Genomic DNA, 20,648 nt, shown 5'->3' with positions numbered 1-20,648 from the left:
GACAATCATCATTTGAAAATGATCACTGAACTCATTAAGATCCTTATTTCTGACTTACATTTATGTTGTTGATTACAGCATAACTGTGAATCTGCATAAATATCCAGAATTTTAGATATAATACAAAGGATTTCTTAAAAGTTGTTTTGAAAAAAAAAAAATCTTTCTTTTAGGCACACACAGATGTCAAGATTCAGTCTATGCATCTCAACAATGGTGACGAGCAGAATATTCAATTAGGAAAAGTAAATTACATAGACAATTCAGATCATAATTTATTCATACCGCAATGCATGATGGGAGCCATTAATGAGTTGTGATTGGTGGCAGCCACTGCAACATGCTTTATTATTGTCACCATTGTTGAGATTCACAGGCTGATTATTGATATCTGTGTTTCTAAATAAATTCTTTTGAAAGTCTTTTGATCAGAACAATGATTATGAAATATTTTTGGATTATATGAAAAATACTGAAAATCATGTGCTGTAGAATCACAGAGCTGCTGTAATTAACAACGTAAGCCATCTCAATAAGTTTTGTTTTACAGATCACAACATGATTATGTCAAAACATAACCAACACCATCAGATCACATTGTCTCTTTGTTCATCTGACTGTTATAAATCAATAACAGCAGACAAGCAAAATTTAAAGTAAACATATAAGTGTCAAGAGCCCAACTAAAGCAAACACCCATCACCTTAATGGTAACTTACAATTTGTGATTTTCTCCTTCAATGATTCTGCTTGTTAACATCAGGTGTCTTCAATAATGCTCAATCATCACTAAACTAATCACTTAATTATCTCATTAACTTTAACACTCTTGAGTGTTAATTTAACACTCATATTTTAACACTTTACACTTTTGAGTGTGGACTCATATACACTCCCAGGAGTGTTCATTTAACACTGGAGTTTTTGCTGTGTATTGTCTTATCGCCAAGCACAGTATGCATTTCTATAAAGCTGCTTTGAAACAATGTGTACTTGGAAAATAAATTTGACTTCACTTGACATATTAACACCTTAGATTAGTACTTATACTGTGGGGTAGATAAGGTCCATTTGAAGGTACAAGCTGTTTTACTCCCTAAAGATACCATTTTTTCTGAGAGTGTAAAGTGCTATTTCAAAAACTACAGGAATATTGAAGTGGTGTCTGTAAGCATGAGCCCTTGTCAGTCTCTCACATAGCAACATTGTGTCGGCCCAGATCCGGCCCACATCTGGCACACGTGGAAAGATGATCTGGCCCACATGCGGCGTGGAATGACGGCCCTTGGCTCACTCCTGTTTGCCAGATCTGGGCCACAAGCAGGCCATAGCAATGCCACATGTCAGCCAAGAGCAAAGAAGTAAACCAGAACTGGACCTTATCTGAGCCACAACATCTGTGTATATTAAATATGGAGTCATCTCAGCCTTAATAAGCCTGTTAACAAGCAGAATCACTGAAGGAAAGAAGAGAACAGAAAAAGAGACGAGCAGAAACACAAGAACTACAACTGACTTCAGCCACAGCCTAAGATGAAATCAACTGAAGAGAAAAGAAGATCTTTTCTTGTTGAGATTGATGTGCTGATTGTTGATGTCTGTGTGTGTCATCGTAGGGTGCTCATGTTTGTTCAAATCTAATAAAAACTGATTGTTATAATATTGCTGGATCTCATGCTGCAGTAACACAGGGTTTGTGATGTGAATATATTAATGGAATAACACAATTGTTTGATTCAAAAGACATCAATCTATTTCATTATGGTTATAAACCATCAACAAGTAACCATCATCACCTGATCTCAATTCCCTTTAGCTTTCTTTGCTGCTGCAAATGTGTTTAACAAACACACTGTCACAGCGGCATAAAAAGACCAAAGCAATCATAAGAGTTAAGAGCCCATCTAATGGAAACACTGATCACTGTTATGGTGACTTCAAATGAAACACATTAGAGTTAAACCCCTGTTAATTCTCAATAAAAACTTGTGTAGACGTCTGACAGAAATAAAGTCAGTCTGGTTAGTAATAAGTGAAGCTGGTAATGCTGTTTGTGGAGTTGTTTAATCCTCCTCTGCTGAGATCTTCACAGGTTTAATGTCTTCTTTTCTCTTCAGTTGATTTCATCTTAGGCTGTGTCTGAAGTCAGTTGTAGTTCTTGTGTTTCTGCTCGTCTCTTTTTCTGTTCTCTTCTTTCTGCTTGTTAACAGGCTTATTAAGGCTGAGATGACTCCATATTTAATATACACAGGTTTTGTGGCTCAGATAAGGTCCAGTTGTGGTGTATTTCTTTGCTCTTGACATGTGGCATTGCTATGGCCTGCTTGTGGCCCAGTTCTGGCAAACAGGAGTGAGCCGCCCAAGGGCCGTCATTCCACGCCGCATGTGGGCCAGATCATCTTTCCACGTGTGCCAGATGTGGGCCGGATCTGGGCCGACACAATGTTGCTATGTGAAATTGCATTATAGCCTCACAGTCAGTGTTGATGGCTTTGCCACACTGAAGCGGCGTTTTCAGGATTGATTTCATCTAAGCATGTCAGGTATTTCCCTCGGGACCTCTGTGAATGAAGCTGCCAGTGATGTTCTGTGAGTGATATTGCAGCATCATGCATCAAATCCTTGAATCGCTGTGGTTTACCGCAGAAAGAATACTATAGGAGCCATAGGAGACACAGGCTTTGCACCCTCCGAGAATTGTAAAATCCATCAGTCAGTGGTTCATAACTTCATAACCTCAGAATCCATCATCATCATTAATGGCTAGTGGATCCCAGCAGCCATCATTACCAGTGTTGTGCGGCTCGTTCAAGCATAGCTTTAAGGCCATTGCACACTGAGTCCGAAATTCGCATCCGAAATTTTCGCACGTTAAAAAAAAAATTCGACCTCACGTTATGTCAATCATGCTTGCACACTGTCTACGAAACTTTCGTCCGTAAAAAAAAAATTCGGATTGGGTTCGATTTTCTGCGTTTTTCGCATCCACAGCCAGTGTTTTGTGAGGTTTTTTGAAAATTCAGAGCCACCGTACAAGCGAACGACAAAATCCAGAATGACGTCTGACAAGTTGATACACTTCGTCTCGCAGCACAAGTAGCCTACTGTATGAAAAACAAAATGCGGATTACAAAGACACTGAATAAAATATAACCTGTATACAGCTGTTCTGTCTGCCCAGCGCTTCTGCCGGCCGCGTGTGTGTGTGTGTGTGTCCGTCCATAGACATACTGCCAGTTTCTGTTCAGGATCGATTGGTTCACGGAAATTGGTGGTCGTCTTTTTAATATGTGGCTCCAGTATCGCTAGCAAAGCATCAAACTGTTCCACTGACATTCTGAGGTAAATTTTGAATCGTTTGGGATCATTTCGCAACTCCTTGATAAGGAGGTGAAACTCTCCTTCCTCTCGGCGCAATCTCAGGATTGGATGGACCCAATATTTCCTCTTTCTTTTTCTCTTTTTAAGAAGAAAGAGGGCAACAAATTCATCCTCACTGCTTGACGAATCCATTTAGTATTTTTTGCGTTTTTTTCCGCAAAGGTTTAATAAATACGCATCGGACTCAGTGTGCAAGGTTTCTGTGCGTGACGAATTTTACTGCTGACGAACACGAAAAAACGCATACGAAAATTTCGGACTCAGTGTGCAATGGCCTTTACTCTCAGCTTATCCTGCTGCACAGCAGACGCCGTCAAACGTTGTTGTCAATGATTAGTGCAATAAAAATTGAGAAGCTTTTATAAATCAGAAGGGATTTCAATTCTGTTTCTTCAACTAAATGAACCTCTAGCCAAGAAGACAAATGCCATTGTCAATATCTAAGGCCATCTGCATCAAAACATTCAGTCTGTGGGCCAAAATCAGCAGCTACTAGACTTCTTATCCCCACTCAAAAGCAATGTCATGTAGAGGTCATGTTCATTAGCGGCTCACGTGATTCAGCTCAGTCTCAGAAGCCCACAGCAATAGCATTTGTGTTTCCGGTATGAAGACTGCAGTGGAAAGAGCCACGTAACTGAATAATTCATGTTCGAATTGAACTCTGGACATTTACATTCTCTGAAAACTGGAATAGAAAGAGACTCCTAATCCCAGGCTCGTTACGAGTGAGGGATTCCTTCGGGAGCACGAATGGTTAACGTGGATTGTGTTCACTCTGTGTGTGGCTCTGTACAAACACCAGTTTAATGATAGCAGTATGTTGGATCAGGACACACTTGCCCTGACAACTGTGTATTGTAAAATGTCTAAGTGCTCCAAACATTTTTTAACTGCTTTACAATGCATGATTTTTTTTATTTACTTTATTAATAGTGGAAAAGTCTAGTCTATAAATAAGTCCAGCTTTGTAGGAGGCACAGCGAGTGATGGACTGGATTTTAGGTATTAAATATCAAACTAGCAGCTTTAATACACATCTTAAAGTCATCATGAAATGTGCTTTGCAACCCATTTGAGTCATCTCTCAAAGAGAAGAAAAGGCTGGACTTGTTTCTATATTGTCTGATTAGAAACTAAAAAAAAAAAAACATAAAAGGCATTTCACATATAGATCCAGACCTGAATACAAGTTTGCATCAAATGGTGGATGAATATTTAGTTCCAGGAATCAGACTGTATTTATTTGAGCCTGCTTAAATGGTCAGTTTCTCATTAGGATAAGATTTCCATTTATCTTCACAACACACATGAAGATATTTTGAATATTCTCCCATCACTTTTGTCCATCCATTGAAATCTATGCAACCAAAATGTTTCAAGCTTCAAAAAGTCCATAAAGAGATTGTAATAGTAATCCATGTGAATTGAGCGGTTTACTCCAAGTCTTCTGGAGAGACACAATCACTTTATATGATGAACATATTTATTTAAAATTGTATTCACGTATAAATATTGATCAACAATGCGTGTTTGAACAAACCTCAATGGTTAAGGTTTTGCTTGATGCGCAAGAGCAATTATTGCAACTATTCCTGTAACCTTTATTTCTTTAACGCAATCTCGCTTTGAAGCAACAGTGTATCATTTTTGGGCAAGATATACCATCACTGTCTAATCCAGTGGTTCCTGTCTACACCCTTCTGCGTACTCCTTCTCTTCCACTGCAGTCACAGCTTTTCTATAAAAGGAACACTCCACTTTTTTTGGAAACAGGCTCATTTTCCAACTCCCCCAGAGTTAAACAGTTGAGTTTTACCGGTTTCGGATCCATTCAGCCGATCTCTGGGTCTGGCGGTAGCATTTTTAGCATAGCTTAGCATAGGTCATTGAATCTGATTAGACCGTTAGCATCTCTCTCCAAAAAATGACCAAAGAGTTCAGATATTTTTCTTATTTAATAAATCTTCTGTAGTTACATCGTGTACTAAGACCGACGGAAAATTAAAAGTTGTGATTTTCTAGGCTGATATGGCTAGGAACTATACTCTCATTCCTGCGTAATAATCAAGAAACATTGCTGCCGTACCATGGGTGCTGCAGGTGCAATGATATTACGCAGCGCCTGAAAATAGTCCCCAGCTAGGTTACATCCAACGTAATATCATTGCGCCTGCTGCAAATTCCTAACTTTAAGAAACTTATCCTAAAAATATCGAAACTCTTTGGTAATTTTTTTGAGAGAGATGCTAACGGTCTAATCAGATTCAATGATCTATGCTAAGCTATGCTAAAAGTGCTACCGCCAGACCCGGAGATCGGCTGAATGGATCCGAAAACGGTAAAACTCAACTGTTTAACTCTGGGGGAGTTGGAAAATGAGCCTGTTTCCAAAAAAAAGTGGAGACAATATTTGTCTCATTTGCAATCATGTGGATATTCAGGAAAAAATGCATTCTTGCTCGTGTAATAGACTATCAACATTAAAAACAAGAACTCACACAGCGTATGTTTTTGTGTAGAAGATAGTTTGAGTCTTAAACTGATCTCGATATTTGTTCTTAATGCTAGTAGCCTAAGTGCTAAATCCCTTCTTTTACAAAGGTCCACTGTGGAGCACTGCAGTAATGTAGAGCGATTTGCTAAGGCAGCATAGCCTGGCTAACGTCAGACCTCTTTCTCTTTGAGACGTGGTCTGGGAACCACATGTTCATTTTCTCGTATTTGAAGCGTGGTTTACGAATGCCCAGAGCTGTTTATTGGGCGCTACAAATGTCTATCAAATGCACCTGTACGTAGCTCATAGCCAATCGTTTCAATTATACCAGATGATGTATGTAGAGCGACAGATATTCAACGAAGAAGACGACGATGGGTCAGAGATTTATGTGTACACCAGAGTCCTGCACGGGTCCGATTTTGTAAATCCGCACCCGCCCGTACCCGCAGTGCTTAAAACAGCACCCGACCCGTTTTCCGACAGCAGCACTAATTAAAATCTGCACCCGACCCGCTTAAAATAGAACCGACACCCGACCCGCACCCAAAATAAAATCAGTTTAGACTATCACATTATAGACACACTTACAAAATGTTTATTGCCAGGTCATACAGAAGTTATTACACGACAATTAACACAAGGACAACTTCAGCCGAAGCTGCCAAAAGGCCGATACATGAAGAACATGGCTAACGTTACCACAAAACTGAGTAGCCTTATAACATTTTACCAATCGAACAGACGCGGCTACAACACTATATGCCACGCAATTTCGTCTAGCCTACATCTGACCATTTTGGGTTCAAACACGCCCTGCACACCACACATACTTAACAGTGTTAAATATGAAAAATACTGTTCGATAGAACTGCTTTGTTACCACAGTTTCTGCGTGCTTCCTCAGGGATGAAGTTCCACATTTGCGGCTGTCCAACACGAAAATGTTTGCAGCAAAGCCTTTCACAATATTTTCTTCATATAACTCCAAATTTCTCCCACACACTGGACTTGATTTTTTATGACGTATTGTCGACAACTTTACAATCTCCACTAGCTATTATTTTCTTCAACTCCTCAGCATCCATCTCGACGACTGCAAGCAGATCACGCGCGTGGTTATGTCGTCATCGTCTTGCTGCTCCCTCCCCGTTCTGTGATTAGTTCCCTAGCTGAGGCGAAAATCTGGTCCATGGTATCCAGGCTGCCTAGCAGCGTGAATAAAATCGCGCTGCGCTCAAGGCAGCATGGGGAAACCCAGGCTAAAGGCAGCATATACTCCGCACACAACCTATACACACTGCTTGTGTGGATGCAGTCAGTTTTGTCAGCAAAAGATGATGTAATTTGATTGGATATCATGTACAGTATTTGACCTTTTACGGCACTACCATTTTCCTGTTTTTACACTGCAGCGTTTTACCTGATAGAAATACATGCTCGGTTTTAATGTTATAATTGAATGACTGGCAAAACACAGCATTTTGTTTGCATACCCCAAGTACACCAGTTTGGGAACCACTGGTCTAATCCAATGGTGTGAGCTTGGGGCGGGACTACTTTTTTGGCCATTGGCAGACAGGGAACGTGTTTGAGCAAATGAGCAATTACTTTTTGATGATAGATTATGAAAAACAACATATTTTTTCTTCAAAATAATGTGCATGGATACATCAGGAACTGGTATTAAGAAAGTAAATTGGGCCACTTTCAGTTTCATGATGAATTTCATAACCTGTCAGGTGCCGTCCTCAGTTTGGGTTTTGGCACAGACTCATTCATTTAATCCCTCGGTAGGAAGTGCACACTCAAAGCTGTATTATTCTGGGGCTTTGCGGAGCTGTCGGGCCGCTGTAGCAGAGCCTGCATCCGAGCAGGAGATTATAGCACACACACACACACACAGTCCTCGTTCCCACAGCAGCAGAGGACGCTTGTGCTGGGCACGTCAACACCAGTCATCCTTGCTTTCTCTGCTGGTGCTGCGGGCAGAATACAGTTGAATCCGAGCCAGGGTTAAGCTGCGTCTGCAGGGTAATGGGGATTTTTTAAACTGGTTGGTTTAGAGTAGTCACAATACTAACATTTAAGCTGTTAATAGCACAGAAACAAATTTCGATTTCACAGTGAAAACAGTAGACAGGCTGAATGAAAATGATTCGTTGAATTTAATAAAAAAAATTATGGTAAGTGGTTGCACACAATTGATTTTAGCTACATTTAAACAAATGCATTACGTTGAACTAAAATTGATTAGGGTCAACTTAATGCATTTGTTTAAATGTAGCTAAAATCAATGTGTGCAACCACTTACCATAACATTTTTTATTAAATTCAGCGAATCATTTTTTTCAGTGCAGGCTGAATGAAAATGCAAATTGACTCTCTGACAGTAGGTGGCGCTTGTGGGAAAGTAAAAATATGGCGGTGCACAAGGAAAGTGGTGCGCATTTTTCCATTTCTGACAGCCACTTGTCAGAGAAGACAGGAAGTCAAACAGGTTTTCAAACAGCCGAATTTGTTATCGCCATTGAGTTCACCCAGTCACCGCCAAATACAAGAGTACAGAGATCAGCGAGCCGCTTCCGGGTTCTTCCTCTGCTATTCACTGTCGCTTAGCTAAATAGTCTCTTCATGAGCTCCATCAAGATAACAGCATTGACCATGTGACCAAGAGTGCAAATCTTATTGGTTGGCTTTCTTTGAGGTTCAATGAAAAAGCCTCTCCATAATAAAAAAAAGATTGGCGACATAGGAAAGTGTTCATGTCGATCTGAACAGACGCATCCATTTTCGCACCAGACATTTAGTTTTCGAACAGGCTTTTAGTTTGGTTCCATTGGGATTTTAAAATTGAAAAACAAACGATTTTAGAAACATTCACTGGGTCCGTGGTTCACTTTAAGACCCTTTCAGAACTGGACCTGTAGTAATTGTTCTGTATTGTAAGTCACCATGGGTAAAAACATCTTCTAAATGACCACAAACTCGACTAATCACGTGTCTTGTGTCTTGCAGGGCATCAGCAGCCTGTTCAGTTCTCTGAAGGTGGTGCGTTTGCTGCGCCTCGGGCGAGTGGCCCGTAAGCTGGACCACTACATTGAGTACGGTGCAGCGGTGCTGGTGTTGCTGGTGTGTGTGTTCGGCCTGGCCGCCCACTGGCTGGCCTGCATCTGGTACAGCATTGGGGACTACGAGGTCATAGATGAAGAATCCAACATGGTCCGTCGGGACAGCTGGCTGTATCTCCTGGGAGAATCCGTCGGATCACCATATCGCTTCAACGCCAGTGGCATGGGGAAGTGGGAAGGGGGTCCCAGCAAAGACTCGGTCTACATCACATCATTGTATTTCACCATGACCAGCCTGACCAGTATTGGCTTCGGAAACATCGCGCCCACCACAGATGGAGAGAAGATCTTCGCCGTGGCCATGATGATGATTGGCTGTGAGTAAAACACTCCACCACTACGTGAAATTCAAGTTACACTGTGGTACTACATAAATTGCACTTTCTTGAACAAAAAAAAACATTGACAGATCCATTAGTGTAGGGATCAATTTCCTCAAACAACAACAATCAGAAAAAGACCACAATCTGCAGGCTATCAATTTTATTTCATAAAAAAACCCTTTAAAGATGTTCTACGCAGAACAAGTTGTAGAGATTTGGACTCCAGGTGTTTTATCTGCCGTTGACAGACTCTCAGAGGAACTTCAGATCTATATAGAGCCCTGTGCTGTTCTAGATTACAGTCCAGATGAAGAATATTACATAATTGCTTAGTTAGGCCCTACTTTTCTGCACTGTAGAAATACAGTGATAACCACAGTAAATAAAAGGTAGATACACTTTTAATTTATAGTGTTCATGTTTTTATGTATTTAGATTAATAATTACAGAGTAATGCTAATTAATTACATTTACATTATGGAGATGCTCGCAATTACACAATTCTGGCTGGTTGTTAAGTAATTTAGTATAATAAAGGTGTGATCACATTAGCAATGTATCAGTGAAATGAGTAAATGGGACTATTGTCAACAGTGCACAGAAATCACTTTCAGACCAATGAATACGCTTGTTCTTAAAATGTTGAAATCTCCAAAACAATCTCATAAGGAAAAGGATGATTTTGAATTAATCTGTGCAGTGTTATTTGTAAGGAAACGTATAATTTAAAAAGAAAAGAAAAGTGGTACATAAGCAGATTGTGCAAAAATTTACAAATGTGATTATATGAATCCATATGAATTAGCCACCAATTCACAAAAAGCATAAAATAATTATGAATTGCCATGAAAGTGTGTTGAAATTTTTTGCCCAGTTTTTGCCCTCATGTGAAACTCCCAATAATGCAGATTCCTGTTTAAATAATGAGATATTGCAGGTAAAATTCTGCCAAACAACACTAAGTGTGACCACACCTACAACTGCATTAAGATGATTACCATAGAAAATAGTTTCGACTGTAAAATCATATCTTGTGTTTATTTATAAATGAAAAAAATAAAAAAAATTTGGTTTGGTTTTTTACACAATTATTTTTGGAAATACTTTATTTGGTATGGTTGCACTTACCGTTGTTTGTTGGAATTCAGCCTTGCTTTACGCATCACTACGCTATTGACCATGGACAACCTTTATTGCCTGACAAGATTTCACTGAAATATCACTAATGTCAAGTCACCTTTATTTCTACAGCACTTTATATAATAACGATTCAAGATTTCAAAAGATTTCAGATTTCTTTTAGATTTCAAAGCAGCTTCACTGCAATAAACAGAATCAGTGATGGTCACTTCAAATGTCTAATTCAGCAATAAGCAGCTCTACAGAAGAGAAAAGTGTGTTGAAAGAATAACACTTTATTTTGATGGCCCCTTTTAAAGCGTCTACTGAAGTAAGAAATAAGTAACTGAAATATACTTATTTCAGTTACTTATTTCTTACTTCAGTAGATGCTTTAAAAGGGGCCATCAAAATAAAGTAACTTCTAATGAGAGTTACAGTTGACATGTAGTTGCAAATTATTGAGAGTTAGTACACATGTATAGTTGCAAATTGAGAGTTAGTTGACATGTATAGTTGCAAATTATTGAGAGTTAGTGAACATGTATAGTTGCAAATTATTGAGTTAGTAGACATGTATAGTTGAAAATTGAGAATTAGTTGACATGTATAGTTGCAAATTTAGAGTTAGTTGGCATGTATAGTTGCAAATTATTGAGAGTTAGTTGACATGTATAGTTGAAAATTGAGAATTAGTTGACATGTATAGTTGCAAATTTAGAGTTAGTTGGCATGTATAGTTGCAAATTATTGAGAGTTAGTTGACATGTATAGTTGCAAATTTAGAGTTAGTTGGCATGTATAGTTGCAAATTTAGAGTTAATTGGCATGTATAGTTGCAAATTGAGAATTAGTTGACATGTATAGTTGCAAATTTAGAGTTAGTTGGCATGTATAGTTGCAAATTATTGAGAGTTAGTTGACATGCATATTTGAAAATTGAGAGTTAGTAGACATGTATAGTTGCAAATTGAGAGTTAGTTGACATGTATAGTTGCAAATTATTGAGAGTTAGTTGACATGCATAGTTGAAAATTGAGAGTTAGTTGACATGTATAGTTGAAAATTGATGGTTAGTAGACATGTATAGTTTCAAATTGAGAGTTAGTTGACATGTATAGTTGCAAATTTAGAGTAAGTTGACATGTATAGTTGCAAATTATTGAGAGTTAGTAGACATGTATAGTTGCAAATTATTGAGAGTTAGTGAACATGTATAGTTGCAAATTATTGAGAGTTAGTTGACATGCATATTTGAAAATTGAGAGTTAGTAGACATGTATAGCTGCAAATTGAGAGTTAGTTGACATGTATAGTTGCAAATTGAGAGTTAGTTGACATGCATAGTTGAAATTTGAGAGTTAGTTGACATGTATAGTTGAAAATTGAGAGTTAGTAGACATGTATAGTTGCAAATTGAGAGTTAGTTGACATGTATAGTTGCAAATTTTGAGTTAGTTGACATGTATAGTTGCAAATTATTGAGAGTTAGTAGACATGTATAGTTGCAAATTATTGAGAGTTAGTAGACATGTATAGTTGCAAATTATTGAGAGTTAGTGAACATGTATAGTTGCAAATTGAGAGTTAGTGAACATGTATAGTTGAAAATTGAGAGTTAGTGAACATGTATAGTTGCAAATTGAGAGTTAGTTACGTATAGTTACGAACACGTATAGTTACAGATTATTGAGAAGAAGTTGACATGTATATCTGCAAATTATTGAGAGGTAGTTGGTTGATATTTAGTTGCAAATTTACAGTAGTTGCAGTAGAATGTCTAAAGTGGACCATCAAAATTAAGTGTTACCCAGTAGTTGTTATTCAGCTCTATTCAGGTCAGTGTGGACATGTTAATATAACTGCACCGTACTACAGCTAAACAGGAAAAGCACTGTATCTTCTTGGTATTTTTATGCAGGTTTGTATTTGTATTTAACCAGCATAAATGACACGATCACCTGCTGTCATCTGAGCGAGTGTGAGTGTGTTAGTGCTGGTGCAGTGAGTGTAGTGTTGTTGTGTAGGGTCTCTGCGTTCAGGGCGTGAGTGGAGCTGTTGGCCGCCTGAGGCTGACGCTGATGTGGAGTGTCATAAAAGTGGGGGAAGACTGACAGAAAGACAGAAGATCACAGTGTGATCCTGCTGATGCACAGCAAACACAGCAGGCACACATTCAGTCAGCGTGCACTCTCAACACTCACACGCACACACACACACACACGGAGAATAAGAATTCAGAATTCGCTTAAAGAAAATAAAGCCTTTCAGATGACAGTAATGAGAATTTAAAGAGGAAATGTACATAAATATATGCAGTGCTCAGTGTTTGTGTGTCTGGAAATGGGAGCCGCTCGATTAGGGCCACTGCAAGAAATAAAGCACACTGAAGCCGATCTCTCTCTCTCTCAGACTACAGTCAGGACGCTGAGAGACGGGCACAGCCAAAGCTTACCTTACAAAAAAAATATATACAGTGGTACCGGTATAATCATAACAAAAGGTATTAGTCAAGTCAAGTCACCTTTATTTATACAGCGCTTTTTACTATACAGATTGTATCAAAGCAGCTTTACAGTGATAACATGAAAATAATACAACAAAGTTTGTTTCTAGAAGAAAATTGCGTCATCGTCCACCTTAACCCTTGTGCATCAATTTAAAAAAGTTACTCATAGGTCCAAAGAGGACAAAAATGTCCATGTCAAAAAACGGTCATAAAAAGTTGAAGCTTGGGAGCACAGACTTAACTTTGGTATCATTTTAAAGAATACCCTTGCCAGATTATTGCTGAAGTTAAATTTTTTTATAAGTAAATCCAAAAAAAAGTTATATAGGTTTAAGTTTATGAAAATTATTTATGAATATTATTTTATATAAAATATATATTTTATGAAACAAGTTGAACTCTAAAACGGCTAGAAAATCAAAGCCATAAATCTAAATAAGTTGTGTTCCAAATTTGAGGTTGATATCTCAAAAAATTAGCTTTCAGTAATATTTTGTTTGGGCGCAGTACCAAACTGTCCCCATTGGATCCCAGCAAAACTCCTCTGGTCACACAGTGATTGGCTTTGTTATTTGCAGTTGAGTTTTTCTCTCTCAATACTACAAACACACACATGCACACAAACACCTTTTTTTTTTTATAACACACATACCAACCACACTCTGACATCCATACCAACACACCCACACAATTATCATTGCATAATTTATCCAACTGGCTCTATAATAGCTCAAAATTCATGCAGTTAACAGTAACAAAAAAACAAAAACTTACTCATAGGTCCAAAAGGGAAAAAAATGTCCAAGTCAAAAAACTCTCAGAAAAATGTTATGCTTGGGAGCAAATACTTAAGTTTGGTCTCATTTTAAAGAAGACCCTTGGCAGATTGTTGTTGAAGTGAAAAAAGTGAAAAACGTGCAACCAAATTTTTTTTATAGAAGTTTAAGTTTATGAAAAATATTTATGAACATTATAATCAATATTTTATATAAAATATATATAAGTATTTTGTGTAACTAGTGCAACATTTTTTTTTTCAAATGAAATGGGGGTGAAATAGTAAAATTACAATAAAAATAGACACCTGTGCCAAAATTAATGCAGTTAACATAAAAAAAAAAAAAAAACTTACTCATAGGTCCAAAAGGGACAAAAATGTCCAAGTCAAAAAACTCTCATAAAAATGTTATGCTTGGGAGCAAATACTTAAGTTTGGTCTCATTTTAAAGAAGACCCTTGGCAGATTGTTGTTGAAGTGAAAAAATTGAAAAAAAGTGCAACCAAAAAAATGTTATAGAAGTTTAAGTTTATGAAAAATATTTATGAACATTATAATCAATATTTTATATAAAATATATATTTTATGAAACATTTGGAACTCTAAAACTGATATAAATTCAAAGCCATAAATCTAAACAGGTTGTGTTCCGAATTTGAGGATGATATCTCAAAAAATGAGCTTTCAGTAAGATTTTGTTTGGGCGCAGTACCAGACTTTCCCCATTGGATGCCAGCAAAACTCCACTGGTGAACACAGTGATTGAATTTTCGATTTGCAGTTGAGTTTTTCTCTCTCAAATATTACAAGCACACACATGCACACAAACACATTTTTTTTTTATAACACACATACCAACCACACTTAGACATCCATACCAACAAACCCACACAATTATCGTTGCATAATTTATCCAGTTGGCTCTATAATATGCCGAAGCAGAAAACAGGAATAAAGCGAGTATTTGCTTTATAGGCCTAACCTGAAAAAATGGCACATTTTTGGCATAGTCTGGTCTAGTTTAGTCTAAATGACTGAGTGTGTCTGCTTCCCGGACAATGGTAGGAAGACTGTTCCAAAGTTTTGGTGCTAAATAGGAGAAGGATCTACCGCCAGCAGTCGATTTAGATATTCTAGGTATTATCAACTGGCCGGAATATTGAGATCGCAATAGACGTGAAGGACTATAATGCGTTAAGAGCTCGCTCAAGCACTGCGGAGCTAAACCATTTAGTGCTTTGTAAGTAGTCAGCAATATTTTAAAATGTATACAATGTTTAATAGGGAGCCAATGCAGTGTTGACAGAACTGGGCTAATATGGTCATACTTCCTGGTTCTGGTAAGAACTCGAGCTGCTGCATTTTGAACTAGATGTAGTTTGTTTATTAAGCGTGCAGGGCAACCACCCAGTAGAGCATTACAATAATCTAGCCTTGATGTCATGAACGCATTGACTAATTGTTCTGCATTTTTCATTGAAAGCTTATGTCGTAATCTAGATATATTTTTAAGATGGAAAAATGCGGTTTTACAGATACTAGACACGTGACTTTCAAATGAAAGATTAGTATCAAAGAGCACATCCAGGTTCCTAACCGACGACGAAGACTTAACAGAGCAGCCATCAAGTGTTAGACAGTATTCTAGGTTATTACGTGAGGAAGTTTTTTGCCCAATAATTAGAAACTCTGTTTTTTCAGAATTAAGTAGTAGGAAATTACTAGTCATCCAATTTTTTATATCAGCTATGCATTCCGTTAATTTAGTGAATTGGTAAGTTTCGTCAGGGTGTGAAGAAATATAGAGCTGAGTATCATCAGCATAACAGTGAAAACTAATGCCATGTTTCCTAATGATATCTCCTAATGGTAGCATGTACAGAGTGAACAGCAGCGGTCCTAGTACTGAGCCTTGTGGTACGCCATACTGAACTTGTGATCGATGAGACATCTCTTCATTTACTGCTACAAACTGATAACGGTCAGATAAGTATGATTTAAACCATGCTAGTGCAATTCCAGTAATGCCAACATAATTTTCAATATTAAAGTGAAGGGGAGAGAGAGAGAGAGAGAGAGAGAGAGAGAGAGAGAGAGAGAGCTCTCATAGGGCCTGTCAGACACTCTTCTCTACTCTGTTTGTTACTCATTTTCTTGTCTCTTCTCCCCCTGGAGACTCATTAGAAGCGTGTTACACTTCAGTGAGAACACAGAGACCATTAAAGTGATGATTATTTCATTAGCACAGCTCCTCTGAGAGTGGGTGGGATCCCATGAACAGTGTTTCATTTGTTCAAATACGCAATCAAAATGCTTGAGAGCATGTGAATGATGCAGTTTATTAGGGTTGCCGATACCGAGAACTGATTGATGATTCTTTATATTTGAAAGCCGATAATCGATATATTGGCCAATAAATATAAATCCAGATTTTTCTATAATTTTTGAGAGCCTGATTAAAAAAACTAAAGTTCTCACCATTAAAATCCATGTCCTATACACACAATTACAGTGTTCTCATTATAATATTATGTAGCCTTTATGACAGACTTGAGCTGCACAAATTTTCCTTTTTTGAAGTGATTTCAGTCATATTTCAAGCAATTCAAAACCATCATGTTGAACAGTGCAAATCTGAAGTGTCTCAGCTGAAGGAAATAATACATTATTTATCGGCTTAATATATTGGCCAAATCTTCTTATCGGACCGATAACATTAAAAATGAACATTTATCGGCCGATACCGATATGGTGGCTGATATATCGTGCATCCCTACAGTTTATGTGTGGTGCCCAACAATCATAACCATATTAACCATATCAGAACATGTTCAATGTTTAATATTATACAGCTGTGTGGAGCAAGACACGTGATATTTCACTTGTGTGGAGCTAGCCAGTTCTACATTACAAAAATAGAAACCAAACGAGTAACAAAATGTCACGTCGCTTGTTGTAGCTGCAGCTGGTTAGGACAAAAACACACACTGATCTGAAATCGTGTACAGTCTGAGTAGATACTCTGCATACTTTATAGTATGAATGTATGAATGAAAATACTACATCTGCCATGTTGTCATTATCATGTGATCTACCAGCATCAGTTGCGTCGCTTCACTGCCGTTCATAAATCCTCTCCCGTGGCCTCATGGGATAGTTTGTGGGATCCCTACTGTATAGTAGGGAAGTATTTGATTTCGGACAAACACAGACTGGTTCCATCATGAACTACTGAGTCTCGTACAGCTTGTCACCAGCTTGTTGTGCATGAGAGTCTCGTCTCGTCTCTGCGGAGGCTGTTAACGCATTACTGAGCTGTGATGGCAAGGCTGTCTTCATGATGTGACTGGCTCTTAAAGTTCGTTGTGAATTGGGACTTTAATGTTAGAGCAGAAACCGAGGCGATCGTGACATGATCCATAGAGTTTCAGTTTTGAGAAAATATCCATCCATCCATCCATCCATTTCCAAACCATCTTCTGAACAGTTTGACCAAACATCATAAGACCCATATCTTTAGGTTAAGTTCAGCAATTTTCCAAGTCAGCCATTTTGAATTCAGTCATAAAATGCTGTCTTTTAACGAACGCATTGGCGTATCATTGCTAAACTTGGTATGAGTCTTCAGCACAAACCGTGGAAACATAAAAAACGGCAAACGCTTCAAAAGCGGAATGATTCGCTCCATTGGTTTGAACCACGGCGTACAGACCACAGCTGTTCAATCCAGCGAGAAATCTCTGCTACGAAACCCACGCTAAACTAGTCTAAACCCAGTTCTCAACAGCACTGATGTGCAGAACAGGAGAAACATGGCATGAACAATCCAGTTAGAGGCTTTTCAATACACAAAACACCAACATTTACTGTGGATTTACTGTAGTAACACATGCAGTAGTGGGCAGGAACGAAGTAGCTTTTAACAGCTTTTTCACACTTTCTAAGAAGACCATGCTTCTAGTGCATCATAGACCCCATTACTTATTTATACGTAAGTATTACTATTCTATAAATGCATTTTTAAGACTTATACTGCATTATAAGAACAGTTATAGTTACATTTATATTATTTTTAAAATAACTTACAAGTCATGCATTTGCTTTTTCAATGTGCATGCTCACTGGTTGCACTGATGTATAAATGGTTAAATATAAAATAGACCCAGAGACACTTGTTTGCTGTACCAATTAGTTATCAATTATGTATTTAATGGCTAATGTTTGCATTAGAGGTCATGAGTGGTCATTTTGATTTGTTCAAATCTATATTTCCTCAGACATATGGTATTACATATTACAGTTTGGAATTATACTTGATATATAAAATATTGTTGCAGTGTTTTGCTAGTATGTAACATAAAAAAAAAATTTGTATGAATGATTTCTGCTTTTTTCCCATTATTTTATTACAGGAATTATTGTTCATTAGAAATAACCAGCTTAAAATGTATAATGAGCACATCTTCATGGTTCATCTTCTGCATTATAGGTCTTAATGAGTCTTTATAAATATATTTATAGAAAAGTAATACTTTTCTTATAAATAAGTATAAATAGAGATATAATTCATTATAAGCATGGGGAAAAAAAGAAAGTGTTATCGATTTTTCTTCATAGTTTACTTTGTTAACATTTCTCTGTACTTTATCAGAGTATTTTAATATTGGCAAACCTTTACTTACACTGGCACAATAAGCGATGGCAAGGTTATTGACCATGTGTTGTTGAAATGAACAATCAGAGGCTATATAATAGCATATTATCATCATTGAGTATTCTGTTTTTGCAATAACTGCATTATTATTATATAACACTGACTAGTTAAATCATAAGGAGGAAGCAGACCTTTGAATCTATCTCTGTTCAACCACAAAACTCTCAGTTCATTTTTACAGTCAGACAGATGTAACTCTCGCTTTATCCTCTGGACAGCTGTAGCTTTACCGCACCATTCTCACTTCCACACGGTGAAGAGAAATACAGCAGCCTATGTGATACGCTCTATTCCTGCGCACAAATATTGGGTTTTCCCATCGTACTATTTCTGAGTTGTCTTAAATGTCTTCCAAAAACCTTCAGGGTTTTTTCTTTCTTTTCAATCTAGCATGTTCTGTTTCTGCTCAAAAAGGCCTGTTTTACACAATAGCCGCGTTCCGACCGGAGGAACCTTTTCACAGTTCCTAGAACTATTGGCTAAAGTACCCGGATGTCGGCGTGTTCGCACCGCAGGAACTAGGAACGATTTTAGTTCTAGGAACTCCATTTGGAGGAACTAATTTAGGTCCTACTTCAGAGTAGGGTCTAAACCAGTGCTATAGGAACTACCCGTGACGTTAGTGTACGCTGATTGGCCGAACGCACGCGGAACACCAGCACCCGCCATTTTTAAAAGAGCTATAATGTAAACACACAGATTATAGCCTATATATTTACTCCAGAAACGAACTATACAAACATGGAAAACAGTGATAGATGGGTCTCTAAACCTTATGCTGAAGAGAAAATCCAACGCAACTTTGAGGGGACCAAGTCAAACATGATTATGTTTATCTGCCCAGCTAGCAACACTGGACATCAACCACACGGCATAGGCTAATAACCTTTTTTTCATATACTGTCTACTTTCTATACCAGTTCTATCTAATAACATATTAAACAGTACTGTTAGACAGATCGCTAACTAATAAACACAGAGAATGCGAGCATTGTTTGCTCTGGCGTTCTCAGCGCCGCCAAAATAAAAGTCTGTCGCGCCGTCAAAATAAAAGTCACCGTGCTTGCGTCACTCCCTTACCCCTCCTACCAGTTCCTATGGCCACTTGGCCAGTGCGAACGCAAACAGCAAAACCGAGTATGGGGGAGAGTAGTTCTTACAACTGTTTAGAAGTGGACAGTTCCTATAACTAAGTTCCTGTAATTACTTGGTCGGAAAGCGGCTAATGAGGATTTTATTTAGTACCTTTGGTCTTATTGCGTGATACATTGAAAGTAAGACTACACTTGAACTCCTGATGTATCGCTGCCATTGATGTTCTGGGGGATGAACACTTCTGACACGCTGTTTGAGGACCTGTGTATTTCACATCAAGTACCTTTGAGTAAAAGTACAGAAACCCTCATAAAATATTACTCCAGTGAAAGTATAAGTACTCATTTTCAATGTTACTTGAGTAAAAGTACAAAAGTACTTGATTTTTAAGTATGCCTATTAAAAGTAAAACAGTTCTGATCGATGGACCATGTTTATTTTATTTTTCTAGCCAGCTCTAGTCATGCTAGTCAGTCAGCACTGATGGAGTTCGGGGTTCCTGCCACAGTCGCCTTTGGCTTTTGTCTTGCTTAGTTGGGGACACTTAATATTCAACAATATTATTGATCTTATTGATTATTGACACCATTATATGAGAACTGAATTGAGCTGGACGATGACATCACTGTTTTCTCCAGAGCGGCTATATATATATATATATATATATATATATAAATGAACTAAATTAATAACTTTTTTACAACAGAAATGAACCATCACTGATCTTACTTAAGCTGGACTGTGATGCTATTTTCTTCTAGAAACAAACTTTGTTGTATTATTTTCCTGTTATCTCTGTAAAGCTGCTTTGAAACACTGTAAAAAGCGCTATATAAATAAAGGTGACTTGACTTGAGGTAAAAGTTTCCAAAAATAAAATGTACTTAAGTATAACGAGGTAGAAATACTGTCCCCCACTGATCTCTACAACATTCACTCAGGCTTTTGGTAAGCGTGAAGTTGATCTCCGTCTCTGTGTGCTGTCATCACGGCTGTATTAGTGTGTGTCCTCTTTTAGACTGTGTGACGAACACGTCCCTTTGTCCCGGTGACAGATCAGAGATCAGTGTCCACACCGAAACACACTTTCTGCCCGCCATG

At 37.9% G+C, this 20,648-nt stretch overlaps 1 protein-coding gene across 4 annotated transcripts in view; it reads left to right on the top strand.

Annotated features, from left to right (window-relative positions):
* kcnh1b (potassium voltage-gated channel, subfamily H (eag-related), member 1b) overlaps positions 1 to 20,648 on the top strand; it is a 74,261-nt gene that overhangs the window by 15,207 nt on the left and 38,406 nt on the right. For all 4 annotated transcript variants that reach the window (XM_084416561.1, XM_084416563.1, XM_084416562.1 and 1 more), the window contains exon 7: positions 8,897 to 9,326. In XM_084416561.1, coding sequence (XP_084272687.1) covers positions 8,897 to 9,326 — 430 coding nt within the window. The remainder of the gene's footprint in view (positions 1 to 8,896; positions 9,327 to 20,648) is intronic.

The sequence above is a fragment of the Rutilus rutilus genome (assembly GCF_951802725.1).
Source record: "Rutilus rutilus genome assembly, chromosome: 8".
NCBI classification, from domain to species: Eukaryota; Metazoa; Chordata; class Actinopteri; order Cypriniformes; family Leuciscidae; genus Rutilus; species Rutilus rutilus.
This window is presented reverse-complemented; position numbering and strand designations above follow the sequence as displayed.